At 39.8% G+C, this 21,035-nt stretch overlaps 1 protein-coding gene across 1 annotated transcript; it reads left to right on the top strand.

Moving 5' to 3' along the window:
- The first annotated feature begins 18,478 nt into the window (after positions 1 to 18,478).
- On the top strand, positions 18,479 to 20,750 carry LOC107819490 (GDSL esterase/lipase At2g40250-like). Its single transcript, XM_016645598.2, has 3 exons — positions 18,479 to 19,228; positions 19,586 to 19,859; positions 20,383 to 20,750. Exons 1-3 carry the CDS (start codon positions 18,614 to 18,616, stop codon positions 20,574 to 20,576), a joined length of 1,083 nt encoding a protein of 360 aa, XP_016501084.1. The 5' UTR covers positions 18,479 to 18,613; the 3' UTR covers positions 20,577 to 20,750.
- Positions 20,751 to 21,035: the final 285 nt, after the last annotated feature.

Here is a 21,035-nt window from a genome sequence, read left to right on the forward strand (position 1 = left end):
TGCCCAGGGTTTTGATGTATCAGTCGAGATCAAAACTGCTAAGGAGTTAGAGGTCGAGGCCAAGAAGTTGGCATATCCCGAGGATGAAGGAGACTTTGAAGGTTCTGGTTGATCAGGGGACGGAGAGGACCCCGATGGTCCTGGTGATGAAGCGGGCTCTGACAAGGACCTAGCAGCTTAGGTGTTTTGTAGATATTTTTGTACTTTTGTATTTTTTGTTGAGGTTGTTTGGCCTTTGTAAAAGATCTTTTAATATATATACAAGGCTTTTTCCGTTCGGCAATTTTCAATTAGGTCTTATTCGAAGGTTCGAACATTGTTCGCTTACGATATTGTTTCGCTTAAGACTCTTGGGGGGCTTGGTATGACCGGAAGCTTTCCCCGAAATATTTACTATGAATTTTTATAATTTTGCCAAGGGTAACCTTCGAACCGGTTTAGAAATTTTGAAGGCCTTGTGTTTTCGTTACGGATCTCAGACGTCTCCGAGCCGTTCTAGGACGGTCGTAGCCTTTTACGTTTGGATGTTTCCCTATGGGCTTATTACCTCGAGTCACCCGGGCTTGCCCAAGATAACAATCCCCGAATGGGGATGACCGTAGCCTTTAAAGTTCGGGCACTGCCTAATAAGTTTTGTGCCCCGGGGCTTCAATAGCTTAGGTCGTCCGGGTTTGTGTTTGGACGACAGTCCCTAAGTGAGAGTGATCTCTAAGAGAAGCCTCGGATATTGTTGACGTGATCATTGACACGGGTTCTCGGCTGGTCTTCAATTTTAAGTTAGCACGATCCACTGTTTCTTCGTTAAAACCCTTGCCGAAAAAGCCATTTGGGACAAAACCGGTTCAAGGGAAAAAGAGTGCAACGCGTGCTTTCAGGACTAAACGTTGTATCATTCGTTGACCGTTACTTGCAAGTGTTAGTCTAATATGTAAAGAAAAGAAAAAAATAGGGTCGTACCTTAGCAGTAGTATCGTTTTAAGTGGGTTATGTTCCAGTTGTTTGGTAGCTGTTCACCGTTCGCCATTTTGAGTTTGTAACATGTTTTGCCGGTGATCTCGATAATCCGATATGGGCCTTCCCAATTCGGTCCCAGCTTCCCTTCGTTCGGTTTTTGGGTGTTCAACGTCACCCTTCTTAACACCATGTCCCTGATACTGAAGTGTCAAAGGTTGGTTCTTCGATTGTAATACATTTCGATCAATTTCTTTTGGGCGGCCATTCGGACGAGGGCGGCCTCGCGATTTTCGTCTAACAGATCCAGGTTCGTACTCATGGCCTCGTCATTTGACTCTTCGATCGCATATCGAACCCAGAGACTTGGTTCTCCTACTTCGACCGGTATAAGAGCTTAGGCACCATAGAACAACGAGAACGGAGTGGCCCCGGTACTAAATTTTGAGGTCGTACGATATGCCCATAGGACTTCGGGCAACATTTCCTTCCATTTTCCTTTGGCATGGGTCAACCTCTTTTTGAGGTTCTGGAGTATGGTTTTGTTTGTGGACTCTGCTTGCCCATTCCCACTAGGGTGATAGGGTGTCGATAGGATTCTTTTGATCTTATGGTCCTCGAAAAACTTGCTCACTTTACTGCCGATGAACTGCTTCCCATTGTCGTATATGATCTCGGCCGGCATTCCGAACCGGCATATTATGTGGTCCCAGATGAAATCAATAACTTCCTTCTCCCTGACTTTCTCAAATGCCTGGGCTTCCACCCACTTAGGAAAGTAATCAGTCATAAATAAGATAAATTAAGCCTTACCAGGCGCCTAAGGCAGGGGACCAACAATGTCCAATCCCATTTCATGAACGGCCAGGGTGACAGGACCGAATGTAGTGGCTCCCCGGGCTGGTGGATCATCGAAGCATGCCTCTAACACTCGTCGCATTTTTGTACGAATTCCTTTGTGACTTTTTCCATATCGATCCAGTAATAGTCGGCTCTGATTGTGAGGATATTGATGGGATCAGGCTGCATGCCACAACCGGTATTATTGATTCATGGTTGGATCGGGCTGCACGCTGCATCAGGCTTTATTGATTTATGACATGATTGGATTAATATAGCGCTTGGGTTGGATCTGCACCTCCGGAGTCTACACACCCACAGTGAGCACAAGTACCTTCTGAGTGCGAGTGCCGAGTGATTGGGATGACTGAGTGACTGTGAGGACTGAGTGACTATGAGGACTGTGTGACTATGAAGATTGAGTGATTGGGAGGACTGAGTGACTGGGAGGACTGAGTGAATTGATACTCTGAGAGTATGCATATGTTTTTATCACTGAGTTGCATCGCATTCGACATGTACACTTGACATGCAGGCATAGAGATGCATTTTTCTCATGTTGTACGGTATTGTATCATCATTCATGACTTCACATTCACATTGACATGTAGGCATAGAGACGTATTTTCCTCATGCCATTTGAAAATAAAACATTTACCTGTTGGAAGTTTTGGGAAAAATCACAATTTTACAAACTTACTCATATTTTGGTTATTTCGGTAAAAGATTTAGATTTTCACTGATATACTTGAAAAGCATGCCTATTTTTCTGGAACTGTGAACGAGCTGAGCATTATATCTATAAGTTACTTCTTTATCACTTTTATTATGTTGTTATGAACTGTTGTTGGCTATTGGTGGAGGACTCTCACCCTGTCTATAGGGACCAGTGGGCATGAAACGCAGTGTCCCCAGGCAAATGGGACGTCAGTACAAATAATGTACCGAGTATGTAAGGAATGAAAATCAGTAAATAAAAGACATGAGAGAAACATGGAGTAAAAGACTCAACATGTAAGCCTGAATAACTATGTGAATCATTTCATATTTATAATGTTATGCATATGCGTATAAATGTCATATTATGCATAGGTGTATGCGTACATAACATCATCAAGCGTCTGAGGGCATCCCATCATATCATCTCGGCCACTGTGGGCAAATCATCAACATATACCAGCTGATCAGGTGGTGGTGCGTATATAACGCCGTAACCTTTTTCTATATTCCATATACATATAATATACGCGTATATAACGCCATCTGGTCATGGGTCAATGTACATGTATAAATGCATAAGAAGTGCGTTAATAAGATTTCTCAGAATGTCATAAAATCAATATGCCTTTCGGATAAAATTTATCGACTGCGTATTTTTCTGAGACCCATGAACAGAGGATATAATAATATGTCACGTGGGGAATCAAGAACATAGACATCCCTAGTACTTCTATGAATAGAATCATTTATGAAAGCTGTGCGTTTGCTCGTTTCATTTGTATCGTATGAATCATGCCAAAAAGAAAGAAGGGATAGCCTTAACATACCTGAGTCGATTCTCTTGAAAATCCTTCCCATATCCGTCAAACGCGACAAAACATGTAACGGCAGATCGAAGTAGGGAAAAATCCGTATGATATTCTTGAGAAAGATTGTACCGTGCTCTCTTAGAATCGCAATTCTCACATTGCTAAGTAGTCTTGTATGATTTTTGTAGCAAATCACGTGGCTATCATTCCTCGATATTGAATCCACGCACTTCTAGTCTTCTACCCGAAGTATAGACTATTGACAACCTTCTGCATTTGAGTATCTCGTACGTTGTTCACCTTTACCTTACTTACCTTAAATTCTTGCCACATCTTCAATCTCTTTCATGACATCCCTTCCACATAGGTATAATTCACATCCACAACTTGAAGCTCTATTATAATACTTGCACCTCTGGTGCATACACAATCCGGTGGAAGCTTCATACTGACTTCTTATGAGGCTGGTACTCTTCTAACTGCTTTATCATAAGGCCGTTATAGAATATGGTTCTCTCTTGTACATCTGATATTAAGGGTGATCCTGCAATGTTCTCAATCATAATTTCTATAATTTCCCGGGTCCAATAATCAGACTCCTCATTTACTTGGTTGATGTAACTCTTTAGTTTCCTCTTCCTTCTGATCAGCCTTTATGTAGGTTTAAGCTATCTTCCGATCTGAGGCTCCTGGTATTAGTTATTACTTTAGCCTTTCATGGGCGCTATGGAATATTCATGATACAATCTTCTAATAATTCAATCCTTTGTCTATGACCTGGACTCAATTCTTTCTTTTACTTATACCGGAGTTTTCTACGGCTGTATGATTGTCAACATATATGCTGCAAGGATAATACTCCGAAATCTTAAGTGCATTCATAATGTAACTAACTCTGGATCATTAATCGAATAATTCCTTTCACTCCTTCTCAACTTTCTTTAAATGTAAGCAATTACTTTTCCTGGTCGTTTTGCCACTTTTTGCACGAATACTTGGCTTATCTTAGTGCCCACATATATTGGAATTCCATACAACCCATATGATCTTGAATATCACCTTTTGATTTTTTTTTCTTCTTCCTGTTCATTATCCACGATAGCTGCCACTTTCTTATGGAGTGTATACATTGTTGTTGTGAGACTGTTGTTACAAGACCATTTCTTCTTTAGGTCAATGTGCTTAGGTTGAAGCCTTCTTCCTTATTTTCTCAGCTAGTCTTTCGTTGTAGTACTTAGGGAGGACCCTCTGACTCTTGTAAAGCTGCGAGCTTATTACATCTTATACTTGATGGAATTTTTGATGTCCTTCCTCGACTATAATTATCCGTAGTTACTTACCTCCACGCCCTTGTGCTTGTAGGGTTGCATCTGAACTGATATTTTGATTGTATTCCCAGTGGCACTCTCTTTTATTTTCGTAATACTCATACGATACTTTTAACTACCTCAACTCCTATCTGATTATTTCTCAAGTATTACAATGCCATAACTGCGAGACTGAATTCACTATATTTATCTTGCACGTTCCGTTGATTTGTCTGTATCATCTTGTCTAGCCATAAGTAGGCTCTTCCTGAATCAACTGCTAACTATTCGTTGGCCCATTCTCATATCATTATTCCGCATAATCTTTCTTGGGTTATTTCCTTTGTCTTAACTTACGTCTCGTACTGGCTCCTTATCTATCAATAACATCTCGGACAGGAACCCTTACTTCCTCTCCTTGACATCGTGTTAGCATAATGTTCTGGAATCGTAGCATATCGGTAGGATTTGAATCAGTGCAATCTCATCTTTTTTCTCATTTTTATCGCATTCTTCCTTTACCATTCCATAGTTACTAGAACCACTTAATTCTGACTTAATGCCTCATCACTCCATATTCCCCCCTTTAGGGGAGTACTAAGATTTAGTGCTACGACGATCTACTCATAGATGTTTTACCTCTTCATCTTTGGCGTCCTTTCACATCATCGATGACCCTTACTCGCCTTGCGGTAATCCTTCTTTACCAAGGATAACAAAATTCCTTACTTACGAGGGTGACATCTAGTGTAACTGGCACACATAGTCCCTTAAGCTTCACTTTGCTCACATTGCTTGCTTTAGGGAAGCGTCTTTCTGAATGAACTTTAAAGGTCATTCTTCTATTGTCTATTCTATTATTACTGGAACGCGATCTCTGAAATTCTCATGATGTCGACTATTATCAAATCTTCCGATCCCTAATTCATGTTCAGTATATCTTGTTCAGTAGCCCATACTGATTTCTATTACTCTGGGGGTCTAACTTTTCCTTCTGGTAATCATGTTTGAGTCACGAATTTATTTCTCGAAATGAGGATATGACTTTATGGCCTATACTCTTTTGTTGTCTCAAGGCCGGACACCTCTTGTCTTTTCCTTTACTTGACTATAGACTCTGTAATACTGTCATTTTTTTTATCTACCGTTGTCATCCATGTATCACATCTTACTTATAATGCTTTATTATCTCTCTTCTTATTTCTATGCTAATATACTTTATTCTGAAAACTTCAATAAGTCATTCTTTTGGTTTTAGCTCCCCTTGCTCCATCCACTGGCTCTTCAGGTTGCCTAACATTCTCTCTTTACTATGGACGGGAGCCACACTAAGGTAATATTTATCCCTTCTAGGCTTCCAGTGCCTGTCTTTGTAATAATCATATCTAGTTGTACTATTTTAGAGTGCACCATCTGGGTGTCTCACAAGGAGATCTATTAGCACATTTGCAATATCCTTCGGAAATGTCAACTAACGCAAACAATCCAGCCACCATTTTGGGTTACTCTAACCCCAGCTTGATCATGATATCCCATCCTTCTCTTAAACTATATCTGTCAGCTCCCATAGGCATAATTGAGATGAGTGTGGCAAATTGTATATATCTCCGTTACTGTTGAAAGTAACTCGGAATGCTTATATTTCTATTCTTTAATTATAAATATTGATAATTTTCATTAACTAGGTACCTCGTACTCTTCTTCACCTTGCTTCTTTTACTTGCTGAAACTTGTATCTACCTTCTGATTCTCTTATTCCTTTTTACCGTAAGAGTGAATAGATATTCTTGCCTTAGGGATCCTTATCAAGAAGCTTACACATCTTAGTACACACATGATCTTCTGAATACCTCATATTTATCAATCATAACCATGATGCAAAATCGAGTTCCTCTAACTCAACTCTTCCACAACCACATGAAATCTCTTACCAAATGTCTTTCTAGATGTAGAGATCATTGTATTATGAATAAAATAGAGTTTAGTAGTTTGAAGTTCTTACAACTGAGCTCTACCACACGATCTAGAGTAAGAAGAAAGAGTGACAGTCCTAAATGCCCTGTAGCCTCCTGCTTATAAGTATGGTGCACAACACACCCATAAACAAGACTCTACTAGACACGGCTTGTAGACTCCCTAAGACAGAACTGCTCTGATACCACTTTTGTTGCGGCCCATCGGTTTGGTTCGTGACATTTTATCACTGAGTTGCATCTCATTCGATATGTACACTTGACATACAAGCATAGGGATGCATTTTCCTCATGTTGTACGGTATTGCGTCATCATTCATGACTTCACATACACATTGACATGTAGGCATAGAGATGTATTTTCCTCATGCCATTTGAAAATGAAACATTTACCTGTTGAAAGTTTTGGGAAAAATCACAGTTTTACAAACATACTCATATTTTGGTGATTTCGGAAAAAAAAATAGGATTTTCACTGATATACTTGAAAAGCATGCCTATTTTTCTGGAACACTGAACGAGCTGAGCATTATATCTCTAAGTTACTTCTTTTATCACTTTTATTATGTTGTTATGAGCTGTTGTTGGCTATTGGTGTTGGATTTCGACCTTTGTTCCAGCTCGTCACTACTTTCAACATAAGGTTAGGTTTGTTACTTATTGAGTACATGGGGTCGGTTATACTCATACTACACTTCTGCACCTTGCGTGCAGATGTTAGATGCTGATGTTATTGTGTACAGCGGGAGCTGAATTTGAAGATGTACCTGCGTCCCGGTCATTGCTACCTCTCAACCATGGTAGCTTTATAATTTTAATCTGTTCATGTATATTTCAAAGAGATGATGTACTTTATTTCATACCAGGTTTGTAAATTCTAAATCTTAGAAGCTCATGATTTGTATTACCAGTCCTTGGAAAATGTATAAAGGTTCAGTTATTTTATCATTCACTTGTCTCAATAATTCTCATTAAATTGGATAGTTGTTAATTGTCTTACCTAACGGGTTGGGTTAGGAGCCATCACGACTAGTTAAATTTTGGGTCGTGACAATATTATATCTTAATAGTTTAAAAGTACTTGACACTTTCACAACATAAAAGTTGAATCCGTACTCAAAATCTCTTCAACAACTTGATCTATTGGTTGTACCTAGGGTTGGCAAACGGGCGGGATGGGTCAGATATGGGCCGGTCAAAATGGTTTACGCAAAAAATGGATAAATTATCTGACCCGACCCATATTTAATACAGATAAAAAATAGGTTAATCGACGGATAACATGGGTATTTATATTATCCATGGCTTCTTGAATATGATTACTTCTGGGAGAATTCCTAGTTTCCCAAACTTGAAGAACCCCCAATTTAAGTCTTTAAAAATATAAATGTTAAACCCAGTAGTTATCCATTTTCTTAGTGGATAATATGGTTCTTATCCATATTTGACCCGTTTTTAATAGTTCATTATCCAATCTATTTTTTAATGGATAATATGGGTGGATAATAAAAAACTTTTATCCATTTTGCCACCACTAATTGTACCTAAATCTAGATCTGTCTCCAGTTTCAGTGGTCTATACATACACTATACTACAATCTCATGACCCTTTTTCAGCGACAATCCCCCATTTATATATTTCACAAAATATTATATAACATTATTTCACTTATTTGAAGGGGAGCCTTGGCGTAATTGGTAAAGTTGTTGTCATGTGACCAGGAGGTCACGGGTTTGAGCCGCGAAAACAGCCTCTTGCAGAAATGCAGGGTAAGACTGCGTACAATAGTCCCTTGTGGTCCGGCCCTTCCCCGGACCCCGATAATAGCGGGAGCTTAGTGCACCGGGCTGCCCTTTTTCTTATTTCACTTATTTCTCATCGTTTATGTTGTACATAAAAATCTAATATTTTCTTAAACATATGCACTCACCTCTAAGTAGCAAGATGTTATACGAACTCTTTCTATCACATATTACAACATGACATTATCATATGAGGATGTTATATCCAAAAATTCTAATAATATAGCGAATAAATTCTTAAGAAATTGGCATATACATACCAGCCAGCTTATTTAATGTCAATAAATAGTTTAACTTTCTCTTATTGGACCGGTTTAATAAATTAAAGTTAAAAATATTGCAAACTATAGCCACTCATATCCAAAAACAATACACAGACGAGCACTTAGTGGCGGATGTACATATCAAATTTGGGGGCTTAAGCACCCATTGACCTTGGCAAAGAGTGTATGTATTATATTAAAAATTTAACTAAATGAATATAATAATTCAACCAGGGTGTACCATGAGCCCGGTTTTACCCGTATACAGATTGTCCCTTCGTTTCTCGGAGATTAAATAACGAGAAACGACATGAGCTCCCGATTCTTATTTCGACACATCGCGACAAAAATGACCAAACACCCAAAACGTCTCGTTAGTCATATCATAACAACATTAAATGCATATCAGCCACCAGTCGGCTGTCCCTGGACGCGAAACGTCGCTGAACTCCTATAAATACCCCCTCTTCTGTCCAATTTCCACTTTACAACAAATCTTCTACCTTCGTACCTTCAGGATTTCAATACTCTTTAGCGTTTTTACCTTCGTTGCTCAAGGTTCTTCAGTACTTTGCAAAAACCTTTACTCATCCCCTACTCAAGCTGACAAGTCTGATCTTTCAACTTTCGATTTTTCTCCATCGTTTCCGAGATTTTTATTCGATAACAATGGCAAAAACCTCAAAATTTGTTCCTCAGAAGTATGCTCCTTCTTCCTCGCGACCGACCACTGAGGTCGAGGAGACCGTCCCCGGTACGGTTGTTGATGAACCGATGGAAGAGCCCTCCTTGAAGATGTTTATTCCCGGTGGCTGTTCGGTCACTGACGACTTCAAGGTTGAGAAGCCTTCTTGTGTACAGGGTCGGCGTGAGGAGGCCTCGAGATACATCTGCTCAATTACCGAATAGGTCCACCCCACGGTCCGAAAAGACTGCAACTGGGCCGACAAAGACATAGTGGTCCCAGACTCCGAAGAGGCCATTACCACCCATGTCAAGGGATATCTAAGTGTTTACACTTATCCCTTTACATTGGGCCCGGTAGACCCGGTCATCTTAGACTTCTACAGGAGGTACAATGTATGCCTTGGCCAGATTCATCTGTCACTGTGGAGGATCGTGATCCTCTTCCGATTCTTTGTGAACAAAATTGATGGGTGGTCATTCACCATCGATCATCTACTCCGCTTATACAGTCCCCGAATCTTCTGGGGGGGGGGGGGACTAATAAAGCTAGTACGCCGGGCTAGCAAAGCCCCATTCTCGAGCATCGACGAGGACCTGGATCGGGGTTGGCAAGGACATTTTGTTCGAGTGAGGACCGTCGACCTGGTACCTACCGAGTGGAGGTCGTTCCCTGAAAGTTGGAACGCATCACGTAAGCATTCCCTTTAAGCGTTGACTTTATGCCTTATCTCCCCCCTTCTTATCGATGCTTGTTATGTTGTAGCCCTTGCTTGGGTTCCGAATGCTATCCCTCGACTCAATGAGTAGGTCGATGGCATTGTGTTACAGATGCCCTACTCCGAGCGCTCATGGCGCAAACATTCAAAAGGTCGTTGGGAGGCCGAGTCCCATGGTAAGGTGCTTTTCTCAAATAAGTCATATTGAACCTTTTCTTCTTACATCGCGTCCTTATCTCCTTTACATTCTTTTGCAGGTTTACCTAAGAAGGTAGAGCTTAGGCCTCCGGTCGGGGACGAGGACTTGCCTGTTGAGTCTCCTGCTTCGGGGCAAGTCGGAGAGAGAAAAAGGAGGAGGGTTCCGAGTTCCCCAAGCTCGGAGAAAAAGAAACTAAGGAGAAGGCTGGTGCGCAAGCCAAAGGAAAATACCAACTCCCGATCACCAGCTTTGTACTTGCTCTATCGGCTTAGGGACGAGTCCGAGGTGGAAGAGCCTTTTGGTTTTGTGTCCCGCGAGCCGTTGCCCCTCGAAGAGCAGGGGGCCGTTGAACTAGAGACTCGCGAGGCCGATCTTTCTCAGGCTAGGGAGGTCGATGAGGAGGCCGGGGCTGAGGCTTCCCGGGATGCGGGCAGTGTCCCGAAGGAGGCACTTGGTGTGATAGACATCACCGAGTCACCCTCGTTTACCGATTCGATGTACAACGAGGCCCAAACAGTGAAAGAATGACCCAGCGAAGGGGCCCACGGAGCGGACAATCCCTTCCGCTATTTTTTGACAGCGTGGATTCAACCACCATGGAGGACGCCACCGGGTTGGGTGACTTAGAGGTATCGAAGAAATATTCGTCCTCAAAGGCAGGTGGGCCTAACTCGAGCCCGAGACTGGTCAACCGGTTTTCTTCCCCGAGTGCGGATCCTGGTCGGAAGCGGTCAATTATCATCACCGTTCTGGAGGATGCACAGGTTCTTTCCGCCCCTGTTGGGGTAGCTAGTAACCTTCTGTGCCTGGTAACTGACGAAGACCAGGAAAAAATGAATGAGGTGGATGCGCCACGCCAGTTCAACGAGGCACAACAGGCACTGAACCTGGTACGGTGTTGCCAAACCTTTCCATTTTTCAGCTTTAGTTCCTGATGATTCTAATATTTTTTCTCATATTTGCAGGACTCGGTGCTTCATCATGAAACCTTCCCGAAGTATCTGGATGACATGTACAAACTTTTCAGCGAGCAAAGTGAAGGAGAGGCTTAGAGTCGTTGAGCCGAGTTGGACGCGGCTCAGAAAGAACACGCCTACCTGGTGGAATAGGTAAAACTCTTTGAAGTTAGTGATGATGAGCTAGACACGGTGACTAACGGTCAGAACCCGCAGGTCCAATAGAAGATTGATCGGATCGACCAAATCCGAGTCAAGATAGATGTAATCAAGGTAGAGGCCGAAGAGTGAAAGGGCAAGATGGATCGCTTGGCCTCGAAAAAGGAAACTGCCCGGGCGCAATTGACCTCGGCGGAGGCTCAACTTTAAGCGACGAGGGAGAAAGCTGAGGCCTGATTTCAAAAGGTCGAGGAGCTCCAGTCTCATCTGGGCTCAGCTGTTGCCGATCGGGATACCCTCACCAAGGAGCTTAAAGCAGCCAAGTCAGTGGCTGAAATAACCAGGGCCTATGCCGATGAGATGGCGGCCTAGTACAAAATCGATGCCGAGGCAGCCCAGGACCACCTGAAAGATATTGTTGAATATGTGAAGTGGTAGTCCCGAAGGGAGGCCCTCGAAGAGGTTCATGCCCGGGGTTTTGATTTATCAGCCGAGATCGAAAATGCTAACGGGTTTGAGGCCGAGGTCGAGGCCAAGAAGTTGGAATATCCCGAGGACTAAGGAGACTCCGAAGGTTCTAGCAGATCCGGGAACGGAGAGGACCCCGATGGTCCTGGTGATGAAGCGGGCTCCAGCGAGGACCAAGCCGCTTAGGTGTTTTGTAGATGTTTTTGTACTTTTGTATTTTTTGTTGAGGTTGTTTGGCCTTTTTAAAAGATCTTTTAATATATATACAAGGCTTTTTCCCTTCGGCAATTTTCAAGTTTGTTTTGTTTTTCTTTTTTTCTTTATGATTGCCAAGATTTCGGATGCCTTAGCACAAAATAATTAGGTCTTATTCGAAGGTTCGAACATTGTTCGTTTTCGATATTATTTCGCTTAAGACTCGTGGGGGGCTTGGTATGACCGAAAGCTTTCCCCGAAATGTTTACTTAGAATTTTTATAATTTTGCCCAGGATCGCCTTCGAACCGGTTTAGAAATTTTGAAGGCTTTGTGTTTTGGTTACGGATCTCGGACGTCTCTGAGCCGTTCTAGGACGGACGTAGCCTTTTAAGTTCGGATGTTTCCCTATGGGCTTATCACCCCGAGTCACCCAGGCTTGCCTAAGATAGCAGTCCCAAAATAGGGATGGCCGTAGCCTTTAAAGTTTGGGCACTGCCTAATAAGTTTTGCGCCCCCAGGCATCGATAGCCTAAGTCATCCGGTGGACAACAGTCCCCCGAGTGACAGTGATCACTTAGACCCGGATAGAGGTGGCCCTTGCTCGATGTATTAAGGGAACAAAATGTAGTAATTATTTAGAGACAAAGTATTTATCCGTAAGGTAGAAATTTACTTTCATTTCTGTGCGCAATATACAAAGTTTTCAAATGTGTTCAAGATTTTTGTCATGGCTTGGGTGGTCTATGTGGGCACGGTTCATTTGACCGTTTGGCCCTTACAGTAAATCATATCCACCGAGCCTCGACTAGTCGAGCACAATGTTTCTTTCCTTGATAAAATCATTGTCCGAGGATGACACCCCCTAGTATTCGAGGCCGAACTTTAGGGAAGCCTCGGATACTGTTGACGTGATCTTTGACACCGATTCTCAGCTGGTCTTCAATTCTAAGTTAGCACGATCCACTGTTGCCTCATTAAAAACCTTGGTAGGAAAACCCATTTGGGATAAAACCGATTCAAGGGAAAAAGAGTGCAACGCGTGCTTTGAGGCCTAAAAGTTGTATCATTCGTTGATCGTTACCTGCAAGTGTTAGTCCAATATGTAAAAAAATGAAATAAATTGGGTCGTACCTTAGAAATAGTATCATTTTAAGTGGGTTATGTTCCAGTTGTTCGGTAGTTGTTCACTGTTCACCATTTCGAGTTTGTACGTTCCTTTGCCGGTGATCTCGATAATCCCATATGGACATTCCCAATTCAGTCCCAGCTTTCCTTCATTCAGGTTCCGGGTGCTCATCATCACCCTTCTTAACACCAAGTCCCCGATACTGAAGTGTGGAAGGTTGGTTCTTCAATTGTAATACCTTTCGATCCGTTGCTTTTGGGAGGCCATTCGGACGAGGGCGGCCTCGCGCTTTTCGTCTAATAGTTCCAGGTTCGTACTCATGGCATCGTCATTTGACTCTTCGGTCACATATCGGACCCGAAGACTCAGTTCTCCTACTTAGACCGATATAAGATCTTAGGCACCGTAGACCAACGAGAATAGAGTGGCCCCGATACTCGATTTTGAGGTCGTACGATATGCCCATAGGACTTCGGGCAAGATTTTCTTACATTTTCCTTTGGTATCGGTCAACCTCTTTTTGAGGTTTTGGAGTATGGTTTTGTTCCTGGACTCTGCTTGCCCATTCCCACTAGGGTGATAGGGTGTCGATATGATTCTTTTGATCTTATGGTCCTCGAAAAACTTGCTCACTTTGCTGCCGATGAACTGGTTCCCATTGTCGCATACGATCTCGGCCGACATTCCGAACCGGCATATTATGTGGTCCCAGATGAAATTAATAACTTCTTTATCTCTGACTTTCTCAAATGCCTGGGCTTCCACCAACTTAGAAAAATAATCAGTCATAAATAAGATAAATTGAGCCTTACCGGGCACCCAAGGCAGGGGACTAACGATGTCTATCCCCCATTTCATGAACAACCAGGGTGACAAGACCGAATGTAGCGGCTCCCCGGGCTGGTGGATCATCGGAGCATGCCTCTTACACTTGTCGCATTTTCGTACGAACTCCTTTGCGACTTTTTCTATATCGATCCAGTAATAACCGGCTATGATTGTGAGGCTATTGATGGGATCGGGCTGCACATCACAACAGGTATTATTGATTCATGATGGGATCAGGTTTCACGCCGCATCAGGCTTTATTGATTTATGACATGATTGGCTAGCGCTTGGACTGGATTTGTCCTTCCAGAGTCTACACACTTAAAGTGAGTGCAGGTACCTACTGAGTGCGAGTGCCGACTGATTGGGATGACTGAGTGACTGTGAGGACTGAGTGACTATGAGGACTGAGTGACTATGAAGATTGAGTGATTGGGAGGACTGAGTGACTGGGAGGACTGAGTGAATTGATACTCTGATAGTATGCATATGGTTTTATCACTAAGTTGCATCGCATTCAACATGTACACTTGACATACAGGCATAGAGATGCATTTTCCTCATGTTGTTCGGTATTGCATCATCAATCATGACTTCACATACACATTGACATGTAGGCATAAAGACGTATTTTTCTCATGCCATTGAAAATGAAACATTTACCTGTTTAAGGTTTTGGAAAAAATCACAGTGTTATAAACTTACTCATATTTTGGTGATTTCGGTAAAAGATTTAGATTTTCACTGATATACGTGAAAAGCATGCCTATTTTTCTAGAATTGTGAACGAGCTGAGCATTATATCTATAAGTTACTTCTTTTTTCACTTTTATTACGTTATTACGAACTGTTGTTGGATATTGGTGTTTGACTCCGACCTTTGTTCCAGCTCGTCACTACTTTCAACCTAAGGTTAGGTTTGTTACTTATAGAGTACATGGGGTCGGTTGTACTCATACTACACTTCTGCACCTTGCGTGCAGATGTTGGATGTTGATATTGTTGTGTACGGCGGGAGCTGGATTTGAAGATGTACCTCTATCCCGGTCATAGCTACCTCTCGCCCATGGTAGCTTTAGAATTTTAATCTGTTCATGTATATTTCAAAGAGGTGATGTACTTTATTTCATACCAGGTTTGTAAATTCTAAATCTTAGAAGCTCATGATTTATACTACCAGTCCTTGGAAAATGTATAAAGGTTCAGTTATTTTATCATTCACTTGTCTCAATAAATCTCATTAAATTGGATAGTTGTTAATTGACTTACCTAGCGAGTTGGGTTAGGTGCCATCACGACTAGTTGGATTTTGGATCATGAAAATATTATATCTTAACAGTTTAAAAGGTACTTGACACTTTCACAACATAAAAGTTGAATTCGTACTCAAAATCTCTTGAACAACTTGATCTATACGTTGTACGTGGGGTGGCAAACGGGCGGGACGGGTTGGATATAGGCGGATCAAAATGGGTAATACAAAAATGGATACATTATCCGACCCGACCCATATCTAATACAGATAAAAAATGGGTTAACCGACGGATAATATGGGTATCCATATTATCCATGGCTTTTTGAATATGATTACTTCGGGGAGAATTCCTAGTATCCCAAACTTGAAGAACCTCCAATTTAAGTCTTTAAAAATATAAAAGTTAAACCTAGTAGTTTTTCATTTTCTAAGTGGATAATATGATTTTTATCCATATTTGACCCGTTTTGAAAAGTTCATTATCCAACCAATTTTTTAATGGATATTATGGGTGGATAATAAAAAAAATTTATCCATTTTGCCACCACTAATTGTACCTAAATCTAGATCTGTCTCCAGTTTCAATGGTCTATACATACACTATACTACAATCTCATGACCTTTTTTTGGCGACAATCCCCCATTTATATATTTCATAAAATATTTTATAACATTATTTCACTTATTTGAATAGGAACCTTGCCGTAATTGGAAAAGTTGTTGCCATGTGACCAGGAGGTCACGAGTTCGAGCCGTGGAAACAGCCTCTTGCAGAAATGCAGGGTAAGACTGCGTACAATAGACTCTTGTGGTCCGGCCCTTCCTCGGACCCCGTGCATAGCAGGACCTTAGTGCACGGGGCTGCCTTTTTTTTTTTTTTTTTTTTAATTTCACTTATTTCTCATCGTTTATGTTGTACATAAAAATCTAATATTTTCTTAAACATATGCACTCACCTCTAAGTGGCAAGATGTTATACGAACTCTTTCTATCACATATTACAACATGACATTATCATATGAGGATGTTATATCCCAAATTTCTAACAATATAGCGAATTAATTCTTGAGAAATTGGCATATACGTACCAGCCAGCTCATTTAATGTCAATAAATAGCTTAACTTCCTCTTATTGGTCCGGTTTAAGAAATTAAAGTTAAAAATATTGCAAACTGTAGCCACCCATATCCAAAATAAAAATACACAGACGAGCACAGAGCACTCTCACACAATGCACAAATTTACATGCTGATTTTGGGAGATGACTGAACCAGTTTCACTCACAGTAGAGCACAAACATTCAACGATACTCTATTTCTGCACGGTCACTCCTTCAACCATGTGAATCCATCCGAGATCTTCCCCAAAAATTCGATTTAGTGATATCGGATTTTATTGAAAACATCTTAAGGAGTTTTTATATCAATTTTGGAGACGCTTGGAGGCAGATTTGAGTAAATTTTTATATTGAAATCTCAAGGTTGAAGACGACTCTATCCGTGTATATCGACATGTATATCCATATATATATATATATATATATATATATATATATATATATCCCCTTATATATTTTTGTATCTCTTTTATGTATATCTCTTATTCAGTGTATATGGGTGTATATACATTAAATATGTGTGTGATATACAGTGACATACACATGTACATATATGATATACATTGTTGCAAACTAAGTCGATTTCAGCTCTAAATTTTGACTTCAAGTCAGTCCAACCTTCAATCTTTCACAATTTTTGTATATAGCCTTTATCCAGGTGTATTCAACCAATTCAGCCAATAGACAAAGAAAATTATTTTAAATGAAAAAGCAGAATCAATTTTGGACAGTAAATGTGGCAGAAATTGGACGTTCTGGTGACCTGCCATTTTTTCCTGACTTCAAAGGACTACCGTGAGAATTTTATGGGTTATTTAGTGAAATCTGGATGAGTTCTTGGTTCTGTTCGTATGTTTTGGAAGAATTAGCTAAGGGATGCCAATTTTTTTAGGCTACTGTTGTCATGCCTAATCCTTGACTAATTTGGTGCCAATAGCTGCTATGACTAGCGTATATATATCAAACTCCGGTAATTCTTTATGTAAGATGGGCTGTTAGAAATTGAACAGAACACAGTGCAGAGTGGTTTTAGTTTAAAAAAAATTTGCCTACTAATGGTGGCAAGAGAGCTACACGGTTAGTTAATTTGAAGGGCTTAACTGTTTAGCAATATATAAAGATGGAGCGTGGCATTAATGCCACGATCAACAGACTATAGAGGTAAGATAAACACAACTACGACATGGCAATATAATTAATATGGAACCATTTTATATTCATTTATTACAATAAGGGATAGTCTGCTAGGTGTGTAAGAACAACACTGAATAGATTGTATTAGTAAGGCTAGAATTAGTTATGTTGAGATTAATAATACTGTGATTATTTCTTATCCACTGTTTGATTTGGTGTATTAAAAATAACATGCATTGCATAGGGGTGTATACATGCTTATCCATGTATCAAAACCATGGCATCAATACATGTATTAGTTATACATAGCTTGAAAAATACTACCAAACAAGGGATTAATAATACAAAAGCTAATACATGTATTATTTTCTCCTAATACATTCTACCTAACGACCTATCCCTTAAATAATGGAAGAGTCCGGAACATAAGGGTCATCATGTCAAAGTTTTATTGTTAATCGGAATATTAGTTTCTTACTTTTTTGGAAATAAACTATATGTATTCTTAAAGTATTAATTATAAATTAAACATTTTTTGTAGTTAAAGATAGTTTTTAAATGTTCGAAAAAGAAAATCGTTCAACTTCCTTACGATTAATAGTTCTATTCATGAATTGGAACAAAAATAATACCAAATTAAATACTGAAATCGATCATTCAAAATGGAGAGCAAGTGTAAACTAAATCTCTAAAACTAATAATCATATATAGGAGTTTATATATATGCAGAATATCTTGACATAAGAGTTGTGCTCTACTCGTACCAGTCATGTATCCTTATATTATTAAGCTTTATAGAAAGCTCCTTTAAGTTGGCTTGATTTGTTTAGATAGCTAACCTGAGTACTTGACCCTACCTTCAAGTAAACAATCTACAAAATAGAAAAACAAAAAACGCTTCAAAATAGATAACTAATCCTACTTAAATTAAAGACACAGTATTTTAGTTTTAGTTTAACACGAACTCGTTTGTTCCAAGATCATCTGATCCTAAAAGCAAGGTATTGGTGTCCCAATTTAACCCAAACATGTCTTTTCATCATTATAAAAATTCCTCCGTTTCCTCTTGATCTCCGCATACTAGGAAAAGTAAAGGCTACGTAAGATGCAAGCCAAAACAACCCTATTCTTTTTCCTAATACCGTTGTTCAATCTTTTCTTTCAACCCCATCTAACTAATGCATCTTCTACAAATATAACTGCAATTTTTGCTTTTGGTGACTCCGTTTTTGACCCTGGCAATAACAATGCCCTTCCTACTCTTTTCCGTGCCAATCATTGGCCATATGGTAAAGACTTTCCTGGCCAAGTTCCAACTGGGAGATTCTCTAATGGGAAATTGACAACAGATATTTTAGTTTCACTGTTGGGAATAAAGCAACTATTACCAGCTTATTTAGATCCTAAGGTCTCTGACAAAGACTTGTTAACTGGAGTCAGTTTTGCTTCGGGTGGTTCAGGATTGGATGAACTTACTGCCAAGGAAAATAATGTGCTGTCAATGGTGGATCAGTTAAATTACTTTGAGCAATCCTTGAAGAGAATGCAAAAAGTTGTAGGGGGAAAGGAAGCTGAACGTATAGTTGAAAAGGCTTTGTTTATGATTTCTGCGGGAACAAATGACATGTTGTTTAATTTTTATGACTTGCCAACTCGAAGATATATTTCTTTGTCAGGCTATCATGATTTTCTACTCAATAGACTTGAGGCTTTTGTCAATGTAAGTCTCACTGTTTTCGTGTAGCTCAACCCATTACTTTTTTTTTTTTTTTTTGGTTTAACTTTCCTGTATTTAAAACCTATTGGCCTAATTAATCCGGATTTGTAAGAGTTTTTGCATTCTCAAATCCAGACTTTTAGTTAAGGATGGAGGGAATTCATCCCACTATACTCGGTGGTTTAACCTGTAAATTAATTTTTCATGTCATCAACTTGAAATAATTTTAATTGGCTCAAAATTAAAAAGAAAATTAAAGAAAAGAGGTAAATTCTTTTGCATGTGTCTTTGTCTAACAACATGTTATGTATTTATTGTATTAGTCTAACGTAACTTTGGTATTATTGATGTTAATGATAGGAATTGTATAAAATGGGAGCAAAAAAAATTGCTGTGGTAGGTCTTCCACCAATTGGCTGCTTGCCTGTGCAAGTCACCATTAATAGTTTGCTACCGAGCTTTCATATGTTTCAGCGTGTGTGCGTACAGCAGCAGAATTTTGAGTCGCAGAGTTATAACAAAAAGCTTCAAGCCCTCATATCCAGGTTGCGATCTACACTCTCTGGCTCCAAACTTGTGTATACGGATGTCTACAATCCCCTTTTGGACATTATTCAAAAACCATCAGCCTACGGTAAGATTAACTTTACCTTCATCCTACAAACAAGATATGTGTTTGATGCATGTCCGGTATGATAAAAGTCATATTCAATGGAAAATTTCTGAAAATACTTTTTTGGTGTTTGGTTAGTACGTATAAAATATTTTTTGGAAACAACAAATATTAAAATTGTAAAAACATTAACAAACAGACATTTTATAAAAGGTTTGGGCCTCAAGACTAATAATAATGTCTAGGTGATACTTATATTGAGCAAGTAGCTGTTATTACATTGACTACACACAAATAGTCGGTCAGATTCACTGTTCACTTGTCATAGCTGGTATACATAGATTGTACATTGATTATACATTGTTATACACCAATTATTCTCAATTTAATCGGTAGGGTGAGCAGCTATTTAGCTTAATTCTTCGAAAAAGAAAAGATTCCCCGAAAAGATGACTCTATTATATCTAACACACTTTGATTATCCCTTTGGACAAGTAACTTGGATGATTGATTTTTTTCTTGTTTTTTATTTATTTTGAAATAGGGTATGATCATATCCTTGAAGCTTGCTGTGGAACAGGTTCGTTAGAGATGGGGCCTTTATGCAATGAGTTCAATCCAACATGTGTTAATCCTTCAAGATATCTCCTTTGGGATGCTGTTCATCCTACACAAGCAACTAATGAATATCTTGTTCATAATTTCCAGAGGACTGTGCTTCCCCAACTTGTTGACTAATTGGGGTCGATTATGACAAATGGTCATTAGATTTAGAATAGTGGAATAAACTTGATTCTTTTAACTAGGGATTTCTTCTCCTTTTTTGTTTAGCGTTAAAATTTCTAAACTTTGATATTCTTTTATACCATTGGTTAAACGTGATATTAGAGTCACCGTACCGGCTCCTGAATTAGATGAAGAGATATACAGAATTTCATTAATTATTTGAATTATTGTTGGCAAAATACATAAAGACCCCGTTATATTTGTCCAAAAAATAAGTTTGAATACTTAAACTAAACGGGTGTTCTTTTACCTTCCTATTCTTGTTCGGAGTGAATTAAATGCCACCCTAACACTATAATACCAGTCTCACAATGTGCGGTGCTTTACACACGCGCCACATCATTGCCACATCAACGCCACATTAGAGCCATATCAGCACCGCGTTAGAACCACGTCAGAAATTATCTAAAT

This window comes from Nicotiana tabacum, chromosome 13, assembly GCF_000715075.1.
Source record: "Nicotiana tabacum cultivar K326 chromosome 13, ASM71507v2, whole genome shotgun sequence".
Classification (NCBI taxonomy): domain Eukaryota; kingdom Viridiplantae; phylum Streptophyta; class Magnoliopsida; order Solanales; family Solanaceae; genus Nicotiana; species Nicotiana tabacum.